This window comes from Paroedura picta, chromosome 11 (genome assembly GCF_049243985.1).
Source record: "Paroedura picta isolate Pp20150507F chromosome 11, Ppicta_v3.0, whole genome shotgun sequence".
In the NCBI taxonomy this organism is placed as follows: domain Eukaryota; kingdom Metazoa; phylum Chordata; class Lepidosauria; order Squamata; family Gekkonidae; genus Paroedura; species Paroedura picta.
The window spans coordinates 5170693-5191615 of NC_135379.1; the positions used below are offsets into that span (position 1 = coordinate 5170693).

Here is a 20923-nt window from a genome sequence, read left to right on the forward strand (position 1 = left end):
ATCACACCCAAGGAGGGTTGGACCAGGACCTAGGAGACCCTGGTAAGAATCTCCCCTCTGCCGTGGTAGCTCGCTGGGTGATCGTGGGCCGCTCACACCCTCTCGGCCTGACCTACCTCACAGGCTTGTTGTAAAAATGGAATGGAGGAGATGAAAATGACGCAAGACTCTTATGGTTCCCCTAATGGAGAAGAAAGGCGGGGGACCTCACAGGGTGTCTGTTGCGGTGAGAGGTGGGGAAGGCGCTCGGAGACTCCTTTGGGTACTGAAAAGCAGCGTATAAAAACCAACTCTTGATAGACAAAGTAAATAAATCTAAATAAATACAGACGGGAAAGGCGGCCAAGTCTCAGCTCATCAAGGCTGATTCTGGAAACTTGGGAGTTAGGCCAGGAGGCAGCCGAGAGGCAATGAAGCAGCAGTGTGGTTGTAAGGGTCAACGTGTCACATCAGCATCTGGAAGACCTGGATTCAAATCTCTGCTCTGTGGGTCCAGCGTAGAACAGCTGAGTCCGGTAGCATCTTAGAGACCAAAAATATTTTCAGAATATAAAATTTTGAGGGTCAAAATTCTGTTCACCAGAGTACTCTCTAAGGCGGGGGGGGGGGCAAACTGTGGCTTTCCATGTCCATGGACTACAATTCCCATGAGCCCCAGCATGTGTTGGCAGGGGCTCATGGGGATTGTAGTCCATGGATATCTAGAGAACCACAGTTTGGCCACCTCTGCTCTAAGGTGCTGCTGGACTTATTTCCAACCCGTAGGTGGAGCCCACAGTCCAGAAACAACAGCTGCGGTCCCAACTATTGTGTGATGAGCATGTCCACCACAGCGAAGTTTCCTGTTGGGGCTGAACTCCTAACACAGAAATTGCAGGACAGGGTAAGGATCCAGGCCCAAGAGATGTCCCTCAGCTTCTTGAACATCTAAGCTTTCGTTTGAAATAAATACACCAGTCTATTAAATAAAACAGTTCTGGGCCTTGTGGCTGATGAGATATACATAGAATCATAGAATAACAGAGTTGGAAGGGACCTCATGGGTCATCTAGTCCAACCCCCTGCACTATACAAGACACTCACATCCCTATCACTCATCCACTGTAACCTGCCATCCCTTTGCCTTCACAGAATCACATGGTGATATCCCTTTAAAACGGAGAGAGATGGAGCATCGGATTGAGCGGAAGGCAGAGGAGAGAGAGAGAAGAGCTGGGTTTTTTGTACCATGCTTTTTACTACTCAAAGGTGTCTCAAAGCAGCTTACAATCGCCTACCTTCCTTTCCCCCCAACAGACACCCTGTGAGGTAGGTGAGACTGAGAGAGCTCTGAGAGAACTGTGACTGGCCCAAGGTCACCTAGCAGGCTGCATGCGGAGGAGGAGTGGGGAATCAAATCTGTTTCTCCAGCTTAGAGGCCGCTGCTCTTCACCAACACATCTCACCACTTTTAATCAGTTCAACACCCATATGCCTGTCGAGCCTAAACAAGTGAGATTTTCGCCCAGGAGTGTCCTAGAGGGAAGCTGGGTCAGAAACAAAACTTAACAACTGAACTGAGATTTCTGTCCCAAAAGAGGAGGGGGATACAGAAGAAAAGTAACAAGAATTTTATCTGGATAAAGAGTGACTGAAGTGGGGGGTAGGGGGGTGGTGGAAAGAACCTAATACAAACTGTTCAGGTTATCTGCATAAAACAAAGAGCACGAAAACAAGAAAGAGCTAGGCATGATTTCATTTGTGCTTCCCACCCCTTAAGTCAACAACCCAAAACAGGATGCTGGGGTGTTCTGGAAGGATTTTCCTTGAAATCTGATTAAGGTACGTTTGAACAATAGAAGCGCAACAAATAATCAGGGCTAGTCAAACTGCGGCCCTCCAGATGTCCGTGGACTACAATTCCCATGAGCCCCAGCCAGCAAACGCTGGCAGGGGCTCATGGGAATTGTAGTCCATGGACATCTGGAGGGCTGCAGTTTGACTACCCCTGTGTAACATGCTTTGGGATTTTACGTCGGTGGCTGGAACCGAACGCCACAACCCCCCGGCTGGAGTTCAGCCAGAGACTTTGGACTGAAATGATTCAAAGGCGAAACGCAGCCCAGTGAAGAGACAAAAATTTGCCATGAGGTGGGATCGACTGCCCTCTCCTGGAGAAAAGGAATCCCCGGGAAACTCTTCATAACCCACAATTACAGTCCCATGAAAGCGCTGAATAAGTGATAATCCCAAACGTTTGTCTCAGTCTTGAGACCTTGATCTTAGCTTGTGTACTCGGAATTAAAGATGCACTAATTTCAGGGGGGGGGGGTTTCTCTCCCCTTCCAAATGAATAATAGGAACGCAGTCTTGACAGGACAGAGGGAGGGGCGGCTCAGCCCAGGATTGTTTCCAAACAGAACCAGAAAAAAAGAATCCATCAAATGCAAGACAGCTACCCTTTTTGCAGGCTGCCAGCTCTTGATATTCGGAGGTCTTGGAACCTGGTGGCCCTATTTCCCCATCAGGGCTAGTTGCAAAAGGGTTGCATTGCACTAAATGATTCACAGAGTTACTAGGAAAAGTTATTAGAGAGAGAAAAGCAGGGGATTTGGACCCTGCTTTTCACTGCCCGAGGAAGTCTCAAAGTGGCTTGCAATTGCCTTCCCTGCCTCTCCCCACAACAGGCACTCTGTGAGGTAGGTGGGGCTGAGAGAGCTCTGAGAGAACTGGAACCGGCCCAAGGGGACCCAGTTGGTTGCATGTGGAAGAGGCGGGAATCAAAACCCTGGTTCTCCAGATTAGAGGCTGCCACTCCTAACCAACTGCACCATGCTGGCTCTGAGGGGCTAGGGCAGGGGTAGTCAAACTGCGGCCCTCCAGATGTCCGTGGACTACAATTCCCAGGAGCCCCTGCCAGCGAATGCTGGCAGGGGCTCCTGGGAATTGTAGTCCATGGACATCTGGAGGGCCGCAGTTTGACTACCCCTGGGCTAGGGAGTATAGCTTGCTGGAGTTAGGACCTTATGATGAAATCTCGCATCATTTAAGGTTTTGTATGGATATTTCTGCTTTGCTTGAATTCTGTTTTTAGACCTTCTGGTTGGTTCTGCCACCTTAATCCTATTGTTTACCAAACGTCTCATCCTGTTGACTGCGTTGACCGATTCTGTGCAGTCTGCCTTGCGTCCAAGTGAGAAAGTCTGATTATAAATAACGCAAATAGAAATAAAACAATAAAATAAAAGCTGGGGCAGCCAACCTCCAGGCGGGGAGTGGAGAATTCTCGGCATTATAACTCATCCGCAGACCACAAAGTTCCAGATGTCATGATAAATTGTAATTATCCCCCAGCTGGGTACAAATACAGCTTTCTGCTGTCCTTCCCTGAACCTGCAACTCTTGCCCGGTCTCTCCCCTTCTAACATGCAGAGTTTGACACAAAACTTCCCAGTCTGGCTAAGTTACAATTCAAAACGGCAGCTGAACATGAGCATTTCAGCTAGAGAGTCAGAAACCAGCATCTTGTCTAGCTACACCCTGCCCCTAACCTCGGGTAGGACCAGGTGGTATCAGATTTCACGTGGACATCCACGCTTGGCTGCACAGTATATCACATAATCAGGGCTTAAAATATTCTGCAAGAGGGGTCCAGAATGCCTATTTGGCTGCCTGATGCATCTGGGGTTCAAGGTCACCCAGTGAGTTTCACGTCCAAGGCGGGATTTGAACCCAGGTCTCCCAAATGCCAGCGGCCTGGCAGGCCAGCCACTGTACCACTGCTCCCCATCCCGAGTGTGTTGTTAATATTCATCTGCATTCTCCTTCTCAAGAGATTAGCTATTTCCCTGTAAATGATTCACAGGCATTGTAATCAGTTCCTTTACATGTAGCCCTCTGGAACTAGAATTGCAAAATATACTCTCTCATGTAAATTGACTTGCAAGAATAAGGTGTTCTCTCCGATTTCCAAGTAAGCAAAGATGGAACAATAGAGCACTGTGGCCAGAAAAGCCAAAGACAGAAGGACTTCTCTGACCACCAGAACTCCACTTTCGACCCCCACCAAGCATTCGTTCTATATTATTTTACCCCATTTATAAACCACTATATCGCCCCCACCCTTGTGACTTTGGTAGCATGCCTAATTTAATTTTTTAACTGGGGGGGATGGCCTCCCAACTGAAAGTATTAGAGACAATCCCCCCCCCAGCCGCGCAGAAGGTCTTGAGAGCCCATCGGAGCCCCTCCCCAACACAAAGGGGGGGAGTTGTGCAACCTCCCCCCCCCCACCTCCCAAGATCCAATTCCGCCATTTTGGGAGACGATCCGGAGAGTATTGACCAAGGCTCGCTCTAACCTCCCGCTAGCCTTGTTGCCGCTCCGCAAACACACTCACGGATTTTGTAGCCCAGCTTTTCGGCGTGAATCCGTTTGACCATGAACTGTCCTTCTATCAAGGCTCGTATCTCCACTTCCTTGGGAAACGAGGGGACCTGTAGAGGAGGAGAGTGAAGACTGAACAAAGGCCTATGCTTCCAAGGGGCCGAGGAGGAAGAGGGGGCAGTTGCCAAACTCGTAATTAGAATCATAGAATCATAGAATCATAGAGTTGGAAGGGGCCACACAGGCCATCTAGTCCAACCCCCTGCTCAACGCAGGATCAGCCCTAAGCATCCTCAAGCAAAATTAGGTCAAGATGGGTATCTGAAGAAGTGAGCGATGCCACACAAAAGCTTCTCCCTTGCCATACATTTTGTTCGTCTTCAAGGAGCTCCTGCCCTCTGGCTCTTTTGTGCCGCATGACTCATGAAAGCTCATCCCCTGCTACAAGTTTTGCTAGTCTTCAAGGAGCTGCTGGACTCTTGTTGCTTTCTTGTGATGCACTGTGCTTATCTTCTCTCTGATCTTTTCGGGGCAACTGCAGTCAGGAGCAGACAGGGAAGTGAAAGCGTTGAAGCCCTCCCCCTGTTGCCCCCCAAGTACCAAGGATATACAGCATCCCTGCCCCAGACCGAGGGCTCCATCTATTCTAGGGGTAGTCAAACTGCGGCCCTCCAAATGTCCATGGACTACAATTCCCATGAGACCCTGCCAGCAGTCGCTGGCAGGGGCTCATGGGAATTGTAGTCCATGGACACCTGGAGGACCACAGGTTGACTACCCCTGATCTATGCCTTGTGGCTCAGAGCCACCGATGTACCTCTAAGAAAGGGAAAGCCTGCCACCCATGCCCTGAGAGAGAGAAACAATTCATCACGTGACCATCCCATGAGTGAGTTAGGCCGCTCTTACGCTGTTATTTTGCGAGTCGAATCGGTGGATTCCCACAGCTTCAGGTATAATCTCCATCACGTCGAAATAAAAACCTAGAGGAGAAGTCGAAAGGAAAGCGACCTTTAGGTCTGGTAACATAATATGCAAACGGTTATAAAAATTCGTATCTGACAGTCCTGGATGGCCCAGGTTGGCCCAATCTCATCAAGAGCTAAGCAGGGTCTGCCCTGCTCAGTATTTGGATGAGAATACTCCCAGGAAGTCCAGGGCTGCTACAAGGAGGCAGGCAATGAAAAAAAAACACCTCTTGTCTTGAAAATCCTATGAGGTCAACCTGATGGCACTTTCCCCTTTCTGATAACAGAAAGAAATGACCCAGTGGGGCAAGAGTGCAGAGTAATTTCTATCCATTTCCCTGCCCACTTCTGACCCACCCCCCGGTCCACCTTTTGCCACCGTTTTGATTCATGAACTCCAGTGGGAGGAGATGGACTCACTGGGCCAAAGGAGCAGGGAGAGGCAAGCATGTCTTCCACAGTGAGCTCTGACACGTAGGATGCAAGCCAGGAAATGGTTTCCACATCAAGGGTCCCCCCAACATGGTGCCCATGTGTGAGAAACTTCGCTTTCTAAATAAGTAACCTCATAGAACGAAAGTTTCTTTATTTAAGAAAAAGGAAAGCATCTACAATGAAGGAATAGTCAGGACTGAGGTATAAAGCTTAGCACAAACAATATAGGGGTTTGCTTCCTCCTCCCCTGGGAATTTGGACCAGGCTCAGTTAAAAGGAGTCAAAATATTGAGATAACCATTTGGCCATCTGAACAAGAGGTCTGGGAACTATGGAAGATTAATAAGAGGGACCAATCACAAACAAACAAACAAACAAATAAATAAATAAGAGGGACCAATTTCAAACAAACAATGGAACAATCATACACTCTCACTTCACCCTACCTCGTAGGGTTGGAGGGGAGGAGAAATTGCACATTGCTTTAGGCCAGGGGTAGTCAAACTGCGGCCCTCCAGATGACCATGGACTACAATTCCCATGAGCCCTTGCCAGCGAGAAAGGCCAGGTGGAAATGTATCAAATTTTTTAAAAAATACCAATGTTTCCGCCATTTCCAGCAGGTGTCGACGTTAAAGCTTGGGAGAATTCTTCCCAGGAACCAGAGGCGACCTCGTCTCGAATCATCTCCCTCATCAAAGAACCGTTCTTAAAACTGAAATCAAGGACACCATGAGAAATCCAGAACTTATTTCATCAGAGGCACCTTGGTGCAAATGGTAAACAAGGAAGATCTGGGCCCTCCCTACATGAGCGGCAGTAGCGAGGCACATCTGTACCCTCGGTTCACCCTCTCCCTATTAGTGTGTGTTTTAGGGCAGGGGTAGTCAACCTGTGGTCCTCCAGATGTTCATGGACTGCAATTCCCATGAGCCCCTGCCAGCAAACGCTGGCAGGGGCTCATGGGAATTGGAGTCCATGAACATCTGGAGGACCACAGGTTGACTACCCCTGTTTTAGGGGATTGTTAGGTTGGGCTTGTATTTTTTGCCACAGTATCTTTTCTGGTTTTTCTTTTTGCAGGCTTTTATTTTGTATTATAAGGGATTTTTAATGCCTTTTAAGGGGTTTATGTATAACCCGCCTTGAGCCCTTGGGGAGAGGCAGGCAATAGTAATAGTAATAGTAATAGTAATAGTAATAGTAATAGTAATAGTAATAGTAATAGTAATAGTAATAGTAATAGTAATAGTAATAGTAATAGTAATAGTAATAGTAATAGTAATAGTAATAGTAATAGTAATAGTAATAGTAATAGTACGTGTTGGGACTAGGATTTGGGATCTTCTGGGCCAAATCCTCATTGTGCCGCAAAGCTTGCTGGGTGACCCAAGATCAGCCCCCTTTCTTTCTCTCCCCACCCACAAGCCTACATCAAACAGTCGCTGTTGGGGGCTCAAAGGATTCTGAGGTATGTCGTCTTGGAGAAAGGGCGAGACAAAAAGATATTAAGTAAAATAGATATAGCTCAAGCTAGCCTGGACCGTTCAGGTCAGGGCAATTTCAGTTTTAATTAGCATTGCAGTTTTGCCATACGCTTATGCTATATCTGGTATTGAAAACTGCAGTCCTCCACACCAGCTTTTCCGATTCTGAGCTAAAAAGCAGCAAAAGCCAACCAGAAAAGTTGCTCTCAGTCTGGCGGGAGCTGGACACGTTTCCATTGTCCGTTTGATCAAAGTGCATTTTGGCTGGGGAAATGTTGTTTGCTCAGGAGAAGTGCTTCCAGCTGTCCCTACAGAAGGTATTGTTCCGGAGAGAGCAGAAACTTTCCCTAGGTCAGTGCCCTGACCCAAGACGTGTTTGAGGATAGGCAAGAGGAAACAATAATATTTCAATTGGCCAATCAGAGGAGAACACAGGTATGGGCAGACCAATGTGCCAATTGGAGCAAGCCATCACAGGTATGGGCAGGCCAATCAGAGGAGCAGACATAGGTATGGGCAGATTAATGGGCCAATCAGAGGAGACAAAACAGGTATGGGTACACCAATGGACCAATCACAGACGACAACACAGGTATGGAGAGACCAATGAGCCAATCAGTGGAGACAACACAGCTATAGACAGACCAATGGGCCAATCAGAGGAGACAACTCTGGTGCAGACAAGGCCAATAGATTCAGCATGAAGGCACATCTCACATTCACAGGCAAAACCGCAATAAAAGGTGCCCTACCACAGGAGGGCCATGTAGGAGTTTGTGTCCACTGGGCTGCAGAGGATGTGGCCATCTAAAGCGGGCTTCGGTTCTCGGATCCAGAGGAACAATGTATCACTCGTGCCAAGGCTAATCTGTGGAACCAGGTTGATCGAGGAGTGAGCACAATGTGCACGAAAAGCAATACAGAAATCAAATTAAACCCATCCGTTAGTAGTACTAATTATCTTTAAATTACGCATTAAGGCCATTGAATTCTGGAGGCTTGGTTGATTGCCTTCATGGGGAAGACAAGAAGTCGGAGGACAGACAGATGGAAGGGCCTCAGAGGGTCACCCCACACTTGTGGACCCATTGCCAAAGTATGACTATGTCAACACCCCACTTGTATGCATGAAATGCCCCCCTTCCCTATTAAGCATCAGGGAGGGAATCAGTACAAGCCAATGATAGGCCTGGAGGAGGTGGGAAGGGGAGGGGCCTCAGGTGGGCGTGTCCACAGCTCTGCTTCCCAACCCTATTCTGCATGATCGCACCACTTCTGGGGTTTATTGAAGCCTGAAGAATGTTTCTGGGGTTACTCCATGGCAAAAGGGTTGAGGAAAGCTGCTTTAGACTAAGCCAAGTAACTGATGGGCACCCACTTTATTAAAAGAATACTCCCCACCACCTCAGGCCTCTCAAAAACTGGATATATGATTCTTCTATTTTCTGATATCGATGCCTGCGTTACCAGTAGAGTTGCACTGTTTGCCCTCGCCTCTAGCAAAATTAGGTCCAAACTGTGCAATCAGGATTAAAACCCTAATCATTATGGTTCCTTTTTATCTGTGTAACCTTTTATTACCACGCAGGAACTCAACTGACAGCTTTTAAACCCCTCGTGATCTTATCAGTTTTATGTCTTAATTTTAACGGATTTTGTATATAACAGTCCATTTTTTTTAAAACGGCCAATGGCTGACCAATAAACTGAATCTGAAATCTGACTGCAGGAGGGGAGCGATGAGGCAGGCACCTGATACCAGCCGAGCCACAGCATTCAGCACCAACTGGAGTTTCCAAACTGGTTTCGAGGGGAGACCAATGTGCAGTGCATGACAGTCGTAGCCGAACATCAGCACTAAAATACCCTTGATCCCCACAAGAGGGGGGAAAAGCAAGAGTGCGCTGAAATCCTTCCCACAGAAATCGACAGAGCTTAGCGGGGTTTATCTAAAAGCATGTTCTGGCCAAAGTTAACAATGGCGTAGTTGCTATCCAAGGTCGCTCCCGCACACTTAGCATAAACACGTCAACACTTACTGCAATGTCCCCTTCCACAAGCCTCATTCCTGCCAGAGATGCTGAAAATGCAAATAAAAGGAAACCAGATAAATGCAAAATTAGGCCAAGGCAATGGCTGAATAGGCCTAAGGCAATGGCTGAACAGCAGGCGCAAGGCAAAAGTCAGAGCACCCCCTCCGTACCAACATTGCTTACACAATGAATTGTACTTTTAGTGCTGTAAACCCTAGGTCAACCGCAAGGCTGGCTTAAATGTGGCTGTCCAGATGTCCACGGACTACAATTCCCATGAGCCCCTGGAATTGTAGTCTGTGGACATCTGGAGAGCCACAGTTTGGCAAGCCCAGGTCTACCAAATAGTTAGTAAGGTTTACTTCCAAGTAAACTTGTCAAAGAGCCTCTTGTGGCGCAGAGTGCTGTCTGAAACTGTCTGTCCATGAGGTTGGGAGTTCGATCCCAGCAGCCGGCTCAAGGTTGACTCAAGCCTTCCATCCTTCCGAGGTCGGTAAAATGAGTACCCAGCTTGCTGGGGGGTAAACGGTAATGACTGGGGAAGGCCCTGGCAAACCACCCCGTATTGAGTCTGCCATGAAAACGCTGGAGGGCGTCACCCCAAGCGTCAGACATGACTTGGTGCTTGCACAGGGGAGACCTTTACCTTTACCTTAAATTTGTCAAGGTCTAATCACCACATCCCCCTGATCGTAGCAGGGCTTTAATGGCCGGCTGCAGTCCCCCAAGCGCGGAAGCATTTCCCAAATAAAGAGGATTCCGACATGTGGATTAGAAAATTATTGAAGGATTTCAATCATGCAGAGGCTCGGACTGTTAACAGAAAATGCTTAACTTTCTCACCTGGGTTGTCGCCCGTGAAGGCTATAACTTTGCAGTTAGGATTAAAACCATAACGCTTAACAAAATATGGCGAAACAGGACCCTAAACAGGAGGGGAGGGTGCAGAAGGAACACTGATTAGAAACAAAGTATTTTGTTCTGCAGCAAAATATCTTGTTCTTCAGCAAACGAAATATAGTCTGTGATCAACAAAAGGGGAGGTGGAACTATGGATATCTCTAAATCTTCAGAAAACAGCAAATTGGACACCAAAAAGCAGGCATGGTGGTGGAATATCCACATGGTGGTGGATATTACTGAAGGCGAAGAGTTGGTTCTTCTATGCCGCTTTTCTCTACCCAAAGAAGTCTCAAAGCGGCTTACAGTCGCCTTCCCTTTCCACTTCCCAGAACAGACACCCGGTGAGGGAGGGGAGGCTGAGAGAGCCCTGATATTACTGAAGAAGAAGAAGAGTTGGTTCTTATATGCCGCTTTTCTCTACCCAAAGGAGTCTCAAAGCAGCTTGCATTAGGCTTCCCTTTTCTCCCCCCACAACAGACACCTTGGGAGGTAGGTGAGGCTGAGAAAGCCCTGATATCACTGCTCATCCAGAACAGCTTTATCAGTGCTGTGGCGAACCCAAGGTCACCCAGCTGGTCACGTGGAGGTCACGTGGAGAAGGAATGGGGAATCAAACCCTGCTAACCACTACACCATACCGTTCTTGACCACTAACCACTACAGCACACAAGATAAGAGGGGTAACTCTTCCCAATGTCATTTCACCTGTGGGAATGTGGCCACAAGACAATTTAGGGGGGACACAGGTCGATACTGACCAATTTACATGCATCTTTTCTCCCCCCTGGGACCAAATGCACCCTTGGATGGGGACGATTTTGACAAAGAAAAGAGTGCCAGGCAGAAAGCAGCTACATCTGCGCCTCTCTCCCCCCCACCACAGCCCCACTCCAAATCGCACATGCTCTGCTTCGTTAGGGACTCCTCTATCAGGTACAGTCCACCTGGGGAGACTTCCCTTCCGAAAATGACTAATTTGGGAACGGCTATTTCCACAGCACTGCCTACGGACCAGGATTTTGCTGCACGGCACGGGATGGCCCAGCTTCTTCTCCAAGCCAGGTGCGCAAGCATCGAGACAGACCGAATTCCATATTTTCTCACGGATGTGTAGTAAATTCATGCCGGAACCTGAGGAGGAAAACAGCCTTTAAAAAAAACAGGGGCAGGTATCAGGAAACAGCAAAGGCCCCTGCTGAGTTGAGTACGGGCCCCAGGGTCGTATGGGAAGCATGCCCAAGAAAGAGGGGAACACGTAGAGAAGGAGAAATCAGCAGCTGGGGACGCCAACCTCCAGGTGGGGCCAGGATTGCAACCGGTTTCCAGACTACACAGGTCAGTTCTCCTGGAGGAAATGGCAGCTTCGGAGGGGGGGCTACAGGGAAGTGCCTATCTAGAAGCCCCGCCCTTCCGCAAACCCTTCCCTCCCCAGGCTCCACCCCCAAATCTCCAGGAGTTTCCCAAGCAGGGGCTGGCAACCCAATCCGCATCAGACCAAGACACTCACATGGCTAAAGAGGCTATGCACAGCCTGGTGCTGCCCCTTGCTTCCTTTCACAAATGAAATGCTCTCCTTCCCAACATTCTTTCTTAAAAGCAAACATGAAACAACCCCCTCCCCTCTCTTTTAACACTGATATTTCCCACCCCTCCTGCTGTTCTTTGTTTGTCCAGTTTTGGTCCAGTTATTCCCTGCCTCCCAAGTCTCCCCCAGCAACTGAGAACCCTCCCCCTTTCCCCTCCCCACGTTTGCTCTGGTTTCTTCCCAAGTACAGAAGTCAAGCTTGTAAGGTTTGCATTTCCCTGGGATTTCTTTCGACCTTCCCCCTTGCTCTTCCCCCACTCCCAGAAAAGGAGTCCCCGTTGAATCCGCTCTTCCCCCGGGCATCCTGCCAGTCCTCCAGTCGCTTCTGGGGGAAGAAGACATCGTAACCTGCTGCCAACTGGCACGAGGCTGAACTGGCTCCTTTGCCGTGGACCAGGAAGCAATTAGTGGCCTGGCAACATTCCACAGGCATTTATTTTGCTGGGATAAGGAGCGTGAGCACCGTTCAGACAGCTAACACACAGGCGGGCGTGAGCTGTTGCACGGGAGCAGGGCTCCCTTTGCCTCAGTGTGCAATAGATCTATCACCGACACACCTTAACAATGTATGAAGCACAGCCAGGTCTGCACGCAGGTCAAAAGGAGCAGAGGCCTGCAAGCAAGGCTTGTGGTCCGGCCGATATAAGGCCAAAAGGTATGGGCAACCGAGGACGGGATGAAATGAACAGAATGCAGGCCATTTACAGAACTGGGGCATCAGCCTGGAGGGGCATCACCACAAAGGACTGGGTGGTGTAGTGGTTACAGAGTGGCTGAGTCTAATCTGGAGAACTGGGTTTGTTTCTTCACTCCTCCCTGTGCAACCAGCTGAGTGACCTTGGGCCAATCACAGTTCGATTAGAGCTCTCTTGGCCCCACCTACTTCACAGGGCGTCCTGTTGTGAGGAGAGGGAGGGACAGGTGTTTGTAAGCCATTTTGGCACTCCTTGAGGCTGTGAAAAGCAGGGTATTAAAAAAAAAACAGCTCTCTTCTTATAGCTGCTTGCACCTTTTGGGCACAGCAGGGTAACGTTTCAGCCATGATCTGTTATTACAAATGAAAACAGTTCCAGGTCGGTGGCTGTGTTAGTTGACGGGAGAAGAGCAAGATTTGAGTGAAAAGTAGGGTATAAAAATGCCGCTCTTCTCCTCTTCTCACCTGCTGGTACAGTCTGTTCAGATTGGCAACTGCACTCCAGGGTCTCGGGTAGAGCTCAGTCACATCACCCACTGTCAGGTCTTTTAACTGAGGATGCTGGGAACTGAACCTTGGACCATCTGCATCATGCCTAAGCAGTTTCTCTACCACTGAGCCACAGCCTCACCCCCTAACTGAGAAACCTACAAACCTTGACATTTCACCCCTAATTCTAGATCTGCAGAGGGATTGGGGCAAGAGAGAAGCCATTTTGCACAAATCAAGGGCACCGTTACGTCGCACCGTCCAGCTGCGGCTAACCCCCCCCCCCCGGCTGAAAGCAAGGTTCTGCAGCTGAGCACTGTGAACCCCAAAGTCCAATTAAACTTTGAAGCCCACTGTCACAATGCAGACATGCAAACATCAGACTTGAGTGGGAAAGTTATTCTCCTTTTTATCCTCTTAGGCAGGGGTAGTCAAACTGCGGCCCTCCAGATGTCCGTGGACTACAATTCCCAGGAGCCCCTGCCAGCATTCGCTGGCAGGGGGCTCCTGGGAATTGTAGTCCACGGACATCTGGAGGGCCACAGTTTGACTACCCCTGCTCTTAGGCATCCATTTCCCCGAGTCCAAGAGGACCACTCAGGCTGCTTCCCCACGGACAATGGGGAAAGGAGGGCTCCACGAACGGCTGATGACACCGCGGCAGATTCCGGCAGTAGAATCATGGGATAAATTAGGGAGCTTCTAATTAATGGGTGGCTTTGATTTGCATGCAGCCGAATTGATGAGATTTAATACACTGGATTTTGCCTCACGCCTCATTACATTCGACCAAGACTAGCAATTTGTGCCTTTAAATAGGTCACGGGGGTTCTTAGCATCATAGACAGGTCCTGTGAGCTGGTACATCATCATGGCCAGCAGCAGAAGCTGGGAAGCCGCTGGTTTGAATCGATTTATGAATTTATTATGCAACTTCTAGACCCCTCCGTCGTGACTGGACACTTTGGGGCAGTGAACGACACAGGCATTAGTAGAACAATAAAAAAAAACATCAAGAAATTACCATTTCAATGGAAGTCTCGCGAAATGTTTAAAACACAGCTTAAATTAATATGATTTTAAAATTAGAACCGCTAGCCCTACAAGGAGAGGGGATGGGAGGGGAGATGAGGGAGGCCCTAATCAGATGTTATCATAGTTTGATCCTGCTGGCCTCAAGCATCAGCTTGGCAAAAGACCACCATCCTGCAGGCCTTGTGGAACTGCTCACGTTCCTCCCCCAGGGAGCCCATTCCACCTAGTGGGAGCCACAGCCAAAAAGTCCCTGGCTCTGGAATGAGCCCAAGGTCAGTCAGCTGGCTGCACGTGGAAGAGCGGGGAATCAAGCCTGGCTCACCAAATCAGAAGGTGCTGCTCTTAACCACTGCACCACACCGGGAGGGGATTCTTTCCCTTTGATTTGTCTGCACTGAATTTAGGAGGGGAGTTCTATGCTGTTTTTTTTAATCGCCACTTGTTTAAAGCAAAAAGAAAACCCAAGAGCTGACAGATTTGTGTATTCCGTGAGCGACGGTGGCTTTAAAGTAACATATGGCGGTGCAGGGATGGAATCCCTGACTTTTCTGAATCCTGAGAAACATTTCGGCAGAATCCCCCTGTGCCAGCTTGCAAAAGGCTACCCCAGCCCGGCTCTTTAAACTCCATCTGCACACAATTTGCTAATCTCCCCGCTGCAAAATGCTGCCTCCAATCCAGCAAAACCAGCAAAACTGGCCCGCTAATGCTTGCATTGTAGGCCTAAGGATATTTATTTAGCGCTGTCAAGTAATTTAGTAACTCTCAATAGGGCTTGCGGGACCGTGACCTACAAAGGCCGGCTGAATGGCAGGCTAAGCCACCGTCCGAGGAAAATTAAAAGTTGCACCCCTCGGATTGCTGAACAATCCGCAGGGCCCCTTTCCCAGCTGCTCATCTGGAAATAACAGCCTCTCAACAACAATGGCCGCCTAGGCAAAAGGGGACATGTTTAAAAACTCTCTGGGGGGGAAGGGAAGAAGTCATGACCTCTTGACGCGTTCTTCGGTACATGCTGTCCCTGCCCGCGTCCTGATAAATGAGAACGGAAGAACACGAAGGCAGGGAAATACCTTCTACAGCAGGGGTAGTCAACCTGTGGTCCTCCAGATGTTCATGGACTACAATTCCCACGAGCCCCTGCCAGCGAATGCTGGCAGGGGCTCGTGGGAATTGTAGTCCATGAACATCTGGAGGACCACAGGTTGACTACCCCTGTTCTACAGGACCCATTTATGTCGCTAAAGTCTTGGGAGTCGTAAAGCCAAGGGTGGCAGGCTGGAGCTCGGGGGTTTCCCTAATCGACTATGCCATCTTTAGCGGAGTTAGGCCCTTCTTAATCAATGGGATTGGGAAGGTGCCCTTCTTCTTAGGATGACGCCACTAAAACCTACCAGCCAATGAAATGTGGTGAAGCCCCTTCCCTTTCCCATTAATGCCCCACACGTGAAAATGGCTCCTTCAGCCCCCTGCCATGAAGGACCAGATCCCCCGTGTCCCAAAAAGCAACAGCTCCCAACCTTTCGGTATGGCTAAAAACGCAAACGGGAGAACCGCAGACATCGCTAGAGTCCCTCGAAGGAAAAACGAGATAAAAATTTACATGACAAGAGGATTTAATTCATTTGCACTCCATCTTTCTCCTCAGTGCGGACCCCAGAGCCGTTGACCTGATTTCCCCCTCTTCCGTGTTATCCTCACAACAACCCTGTGAGGTAGAGGAGGCTGAGAGTGTGTAACTGGCCCATGATCACCCAGTGAGCTTCCCTGGCACACGTGGGATTTGAACATGGGTCTTCCAGAACTAATCTAACATGCATAACCACTACACCACACTGCCTCCCCGTTACATGTTGGTGTGGAATGAGCTCATGAGCCACATCGGAGTATTGTTGGAACTCTGAGTTCCGCCAGGCCTATGCTTGAGGGCAGCCAGACATATAGAGCTAGGTAATATCTATAGGAAATCCCAAACCTCCTTCCTGCCCCCTGTGCCCTCTTTCTTCCCTCTGTCCTCCTTCCAATAGCCTATAACTGACCTCAGATATTCAGGATCGCTGACACTGTGTTAAAAGTGTCGTTTTATACAACATTTCATCCGGTTTTATTATGAATCATTGTATTACTGAGTTTCATACTAAGCAAACCACTTTGAGACGGGTGACTGAGAGGGGCGGTGTATAAATTGCGAAATAAATAAATAATGATATAATACCGGGGAAACTATACGTAAGAAGCAATGCGTGGAAGGATGCTTTAACTGAATTTGTATCTATCTTTATTTTCTGCAGGTAAAGATTTACCCAGCTGTCAATTACTCTAATCAGCCTAGGAGGAGGACAGAGAATCTTCTGTAATAACTACAGAGGTTTTTCGATTCGGAAGGATTGCTCTCTGCTCGCCAGCTGTCAATTTCATTTAAAGGGATTATTTTGCCACGACGCTTTTAAAGAGAGTCCACACTCTTGATCTTGCAGACTTAGGGTACAGATGTCACAAATCCTGATGATACAAAGGTTTTAATAAAATGCCTTGTGATCCAGCCTTGCAGGGGGAGCAGAGAGCAGAGACCAAGGCAGGAAAATACCCCTGCAAGACTGAGGTTCCCATCTCCTTGGATCATTTTGCCTCGGGTTAGCAGACCATTATGGCTGCGTGTAGCCGACCTTTGACCTCCAGCCCTGCGGGTTACAGTCAAGAGGAAGTCTATTTGCCTGTTTAAAGAGCCGGCATTTATGGTTTAGTGAACATCATCAGGAAATGCCACATAATAAGTTATATAATACATGGGTCACAACAACAGTTCAGGGACTACACTACGCTGTCTACAAAGGAGGGAAGGAGAGTGTGGGTAAAGAGTCCGAAGACTTCATTTCAACCCGGGCCCCAGGATACCACAAGGCAGCCCCACACTTTTGGGGTGCAAAGTCTCATTGAGTCGCAGCCAACTTATGGTCCCCCCATAGGGTTTTCAAAGCAAGAGACTTTCAGAGGTGGTTTACCGTGCGCTTATGGGGCCGTAATTCGAGGGGCCGGGTGATACCTTCGGTTCCTGGCCACCAGAGGTCAACACCCTTTGGGCATTTCTACTCTTGGTAAACGTTGTCAGGCTGGAGGGCCCCACTCTGTATTCCAGCAGCTATTGAGACTGAGACTGCGTCCCTAAGAACACTTTCCTGGGAGCAAGGCCCATTGCATAAAATGAGACTTACTTTTGAGTAGCCCGCTAAGGATTGCTCCCTGAATCTATAAGCAGACTTCCTGGGTTTTTTTGCCATGACACCCAAATTATAGAACCGTAGAGTTGGAAGTGGCCATCTAGTCCAACCCGTGCTCAATGCTTATGCCCCTCCGTAGGGCTCTTTGGTCTGTGGGTATGAATCTACTGTTAGTCCCGGGCCCCCAGGATGTTCCCCTGGCCTCGACCCAGGCCAGGGCCTTTTTTGGTCCTGGCCCCAACCTGGTGGAATGAGCTCCCGGAAGATCAAAGGGCTCTGTTGGAGTTGTAAGCTTTCCGCAGGGCCTGCAAGACAGAGCTCTTCCGCCAAGCATATGGTTGAGGCCAGGGTGGGGTCCCGACATTTGATCTAGGACTCCCTGTGTCCATCTGACTGATCTGGTGCCTCAGTCCCACTAGGAGAACAGCAGGATGGCGTCCCCCGGCTGAACGAGGGGAATAGATAGTTAGTGGCTTTCGCCTGCCGCCTTGGTATTCATAATATTTATTATTAAGGGGAATTATGGGGGTTTTATTGTATTTTATTCTTTTATCCTTGTAAACCGCTGTGGGCCCAGTCGGGAGCAGCGGTATATAAATCCAAGAAATAAATACATAAATAAATAAATGCAGGGTCAGCCTCCAGCATCCATGAGAAGGATCTGTCCAGGCGCTGCTTGAAGACCGCCAGTGAGGGGGAGCTCCCCACTGCCTTAGGCAGCCGATTCTACTGCTGAACTACTCTGATCATGAAAAGAAAACCCCTGATATCTAGCCGGTACCATTCCAATATGTAGTTTAAAGCAGGGGAAGTCAACCTGTGGTCCTCCAGGTGTCCATGGACTACAATTCCCATGAGCCCCTGCCAGCTAACGCTAGCAGGGGCTCATGGGAATTGTAGTCCATGAGCATCTGGAGGACCACAGGTTGACTACCCCTGGTTTACAGCCATCACTGTGGGTCCTTTCCTCGGCTGCCAACAGGAACCATTGCAGAACCCTCCCCCAAGAGAGGCACAAATTTGTAGGGGAAAGCGAACAACGATGCTTCTCTTCCAACAAGCCCTCCAACAGGTTTCAGAGAGCTCGATGAACGTCAGCAACTGTATGAAGCAGCAGTTAACAATGCAGCAAATATTTCTCAATGGTTTTATTGACATAATTTTAAAGAGTATCTGAATGATTTTTTTCATTTTACTGAAAATCTCTTTGACCTCAGTTGGAAGGTAGAGAGAGTCTCAAAGACGGCAATAATTATGCAGATAACGGATGGGGGGTGCTGTCAAGTCACAGCTGACTTATGGCCCCCCCTGACTCACGACAAGGCAAAAGGCATTCAGAGGCAGCTTGACATCGCCTGCTTCGGTGCAGCAACCCTGGATTTTCCTCCGTGGTCTCCCACCCAAACATTCACCAGGGCAAAACCTGCTTAGCTTCATCTTAGCTTCCAAGATGAGACAAGATCAAGCCAGTCTTGGCCATCGAGGTCAAGAACACAGATGATATTGCTATTATTATTATAATATATTATTATTATTATTATTATTATTATTATTATTATTATTATTATTATTATTATTATTATTATTATATTAACCACAGCAAATGTAGCAACCCTGGACTTCCTTGGCAGTGTCCCATCCAGATTTTTGCCAAGCTTGACTCTGCTTCTGAGATCTGGCTAGCCTGGGCCATCTAAGCCAGGGCCACCAAATGAGTCAATGAACAAATTTAAGCTTAAGCTTAAACCAGCAATACTGAGCTTGCCTTTGGCAGGACTTGGTCTCTCAAGGAGAAGGCCTGGTGCAAACTACCAAACTGATTTAGCGTGTGGAAGTATTTTGCAGGCAAGGGGCTCTGATTCACAGTCTACTGGGACCAACACACAGAGATGTTCTCTCTGAGACAGAAGCACGAAAAAAAAAAGAAAAGCAAGAACTGTTGTTCTCGCTACGGCATGCATCGAGGAAGAACCTGAAGAACAGGCTACACCTCAAGGCTATTGACATTGATCGGTATTCAATCGTTGAACAGTTCTGCGGCCTGCTGCTCGGCGCAGATGGGAAAGCAGCTGTGAATACGCCCGTCTCTTCTAGGTCACGGTCAATGATGGATGAAAAGCGGGGTCAATGTTTGGATGCGAAAGTGGGTTCGATGCATGGGTGAACAGAGAGGGTCAATAAGCAGATGGGAAAGATACAGTATCTCCCTTACAAAGCACTATCGATCGCTGGCTCAAGGTGGCCCAGGATTGCAGCTGGGATTTCGGGAGGGAACGTGCAAAACGTTGACGCGAGGTTAACTAGGAAGGCAAAGAAATAAAACGGCAACGCTCTGCACGAGAGAGCAGAAATCAGCCTTGGTAGTCCTGCGTTCCAAGTTCTCTGTAACTCGAGATAATCCAAACATTTCAGAAGGGCCAAGCAGATCTGTGGCATTCTGTGAGCTCCTAGCATAGCGAGGGACAGAATGGAGGCCCTGGTTGACTCTTGAGGGTCCCAAAGATATGAACAAAGGTAGAGCCAATGGGCAGGTTTTTTTTTTCAAGATGAGCATAATGAAGAACGTGTGCTTGAAGAATGACTGCTTATCTCAGAAGGTAGCAAATCGATATGGTGGAGAAAGTCTTGAAACTGCGTCAAGGGAGATGCAGGTTCAAATCTCCCCTAAGCCACCAAGTTCATCGGGGGACCTCAGGCAGGTAACTGTCCAGTCAGCCTAATTTGTAAGGACATTGATACATGCACACATGCGCGAAAGTGCCACGCATGCGCGATTTCGGCCGCGCAGCACGCATGTGCGCATGCACGGCCCTTATTCCCTCTCCCCCGCCTCCCGCAGTAAGAAGCTTCCCGGGCAGCAAGCTTGCGGCCTGGGAAGTTTTTTACTGCGGGGGGGCGGGGAGAGGGAACCGCGGCCCGGCGCCCTGGCCTTCACGCCCCGGCACCGGGCTGCAGACCGCAGGTTGGGGACCACTGGTGTAGTTTATCCCTAGGCATGCAGCCACTTAATGCGCCCATGCTGGCACAGCTGCTAGTGCCCCTTCAGCCAATCCACTGGATAGCTCAATCCTACTTCCCCCTCCCCAGGGAAGGGGAGAACTGAAGCTTCTCTACGGGGGGAAAGAGGGGGAGGTCACTTTTGAAGGGGACCATGCATCAAATGACATATTTAACTCGCTTAAGCCTCGGGAGCATTTTACTTTTGAAAAAATCCACGCACAGTTTAAGTGGAAATAATTTATCATTCTAATATAGCTTTTTGGCATTTAAAAGAAATCAATCAACAAAAGTGCAAAGCATTTTACAGGAAGAGATTAGCAGCTCCTGGAAATGGCATTTAAATATTTTTTTAAAAAACCCCGAACATTCCGCATGTTGTTCTCACACACTTTCGACCGGAGTTCCTAACAATTTTTTTTAGCCGGAGGGACCACCCAAATGTCTTAAACTCAGCAGAAATCAGGAAAGAAGAACGGGTTTTTATACCCTGGCTTTCCGCTACCCAAAGGAGTCTCAAAGCGACTTACGATTGCTCCCCTTCCTCTCCCCACAACAGACACCCTGTGAGGCAGGTGGGGCTGAGAGAGCTCTGAGAGAACTTCGACCGGCCCAAGGTCACCGAGCTGGCTGCATGAGGAGAAGGGGGGAATCAAAGCCGGTTTTCCACTGCTCTTTAACCAAATAAACCACAACCAAACTCTCAGAGCAGGA

General features: G+C 48.7%; 1 protein-coding gene across 6 annotated transcripts in view; it reads right to left on the reverse strand.

Moving 5' to 3' along the window:
* The window catches only part of XYLB (xylulokinase), an 88693-nt gene that overhangs the window by 43942 nt on the left and 23828 nt on the right, over positions 1 to 20923 (reverse strand). For all 6 annotated transcript variants that reach the window (XM_077304096.1, XM_077304093.1, XM_077304095.1 and 3 more), the window contains 7 exons: positions 11204 to 11322; positions 10132 to 10213; positions 9295 to 9335; positions 8008 to 8123; positions 6368 to 6483; positions 5275 to 5348; positions 4379 to 4475 (listed from right to left, as the gene is read on the reverse strand). In XM_077304096.1, the coding sequence (XP_077160211.1) occupies positions 4379 to 4475; positions 5275 to 5348; positions 6368 to 6483; positions 8008 to 8123; positions 9295 to 9335; positions 10132 to 10213; positions 11204 to 11322 (645 nt within the window). The remainder of the gene's footprint in view (positions 1 to 4378; positions 4476 to 5274; positions 5349 to 6367; positions 6484 to 8007; positions 8124 to 9294; positions 9336 to 10131; positions 10214 to 11203; positions 11323 to 20923) is intronic.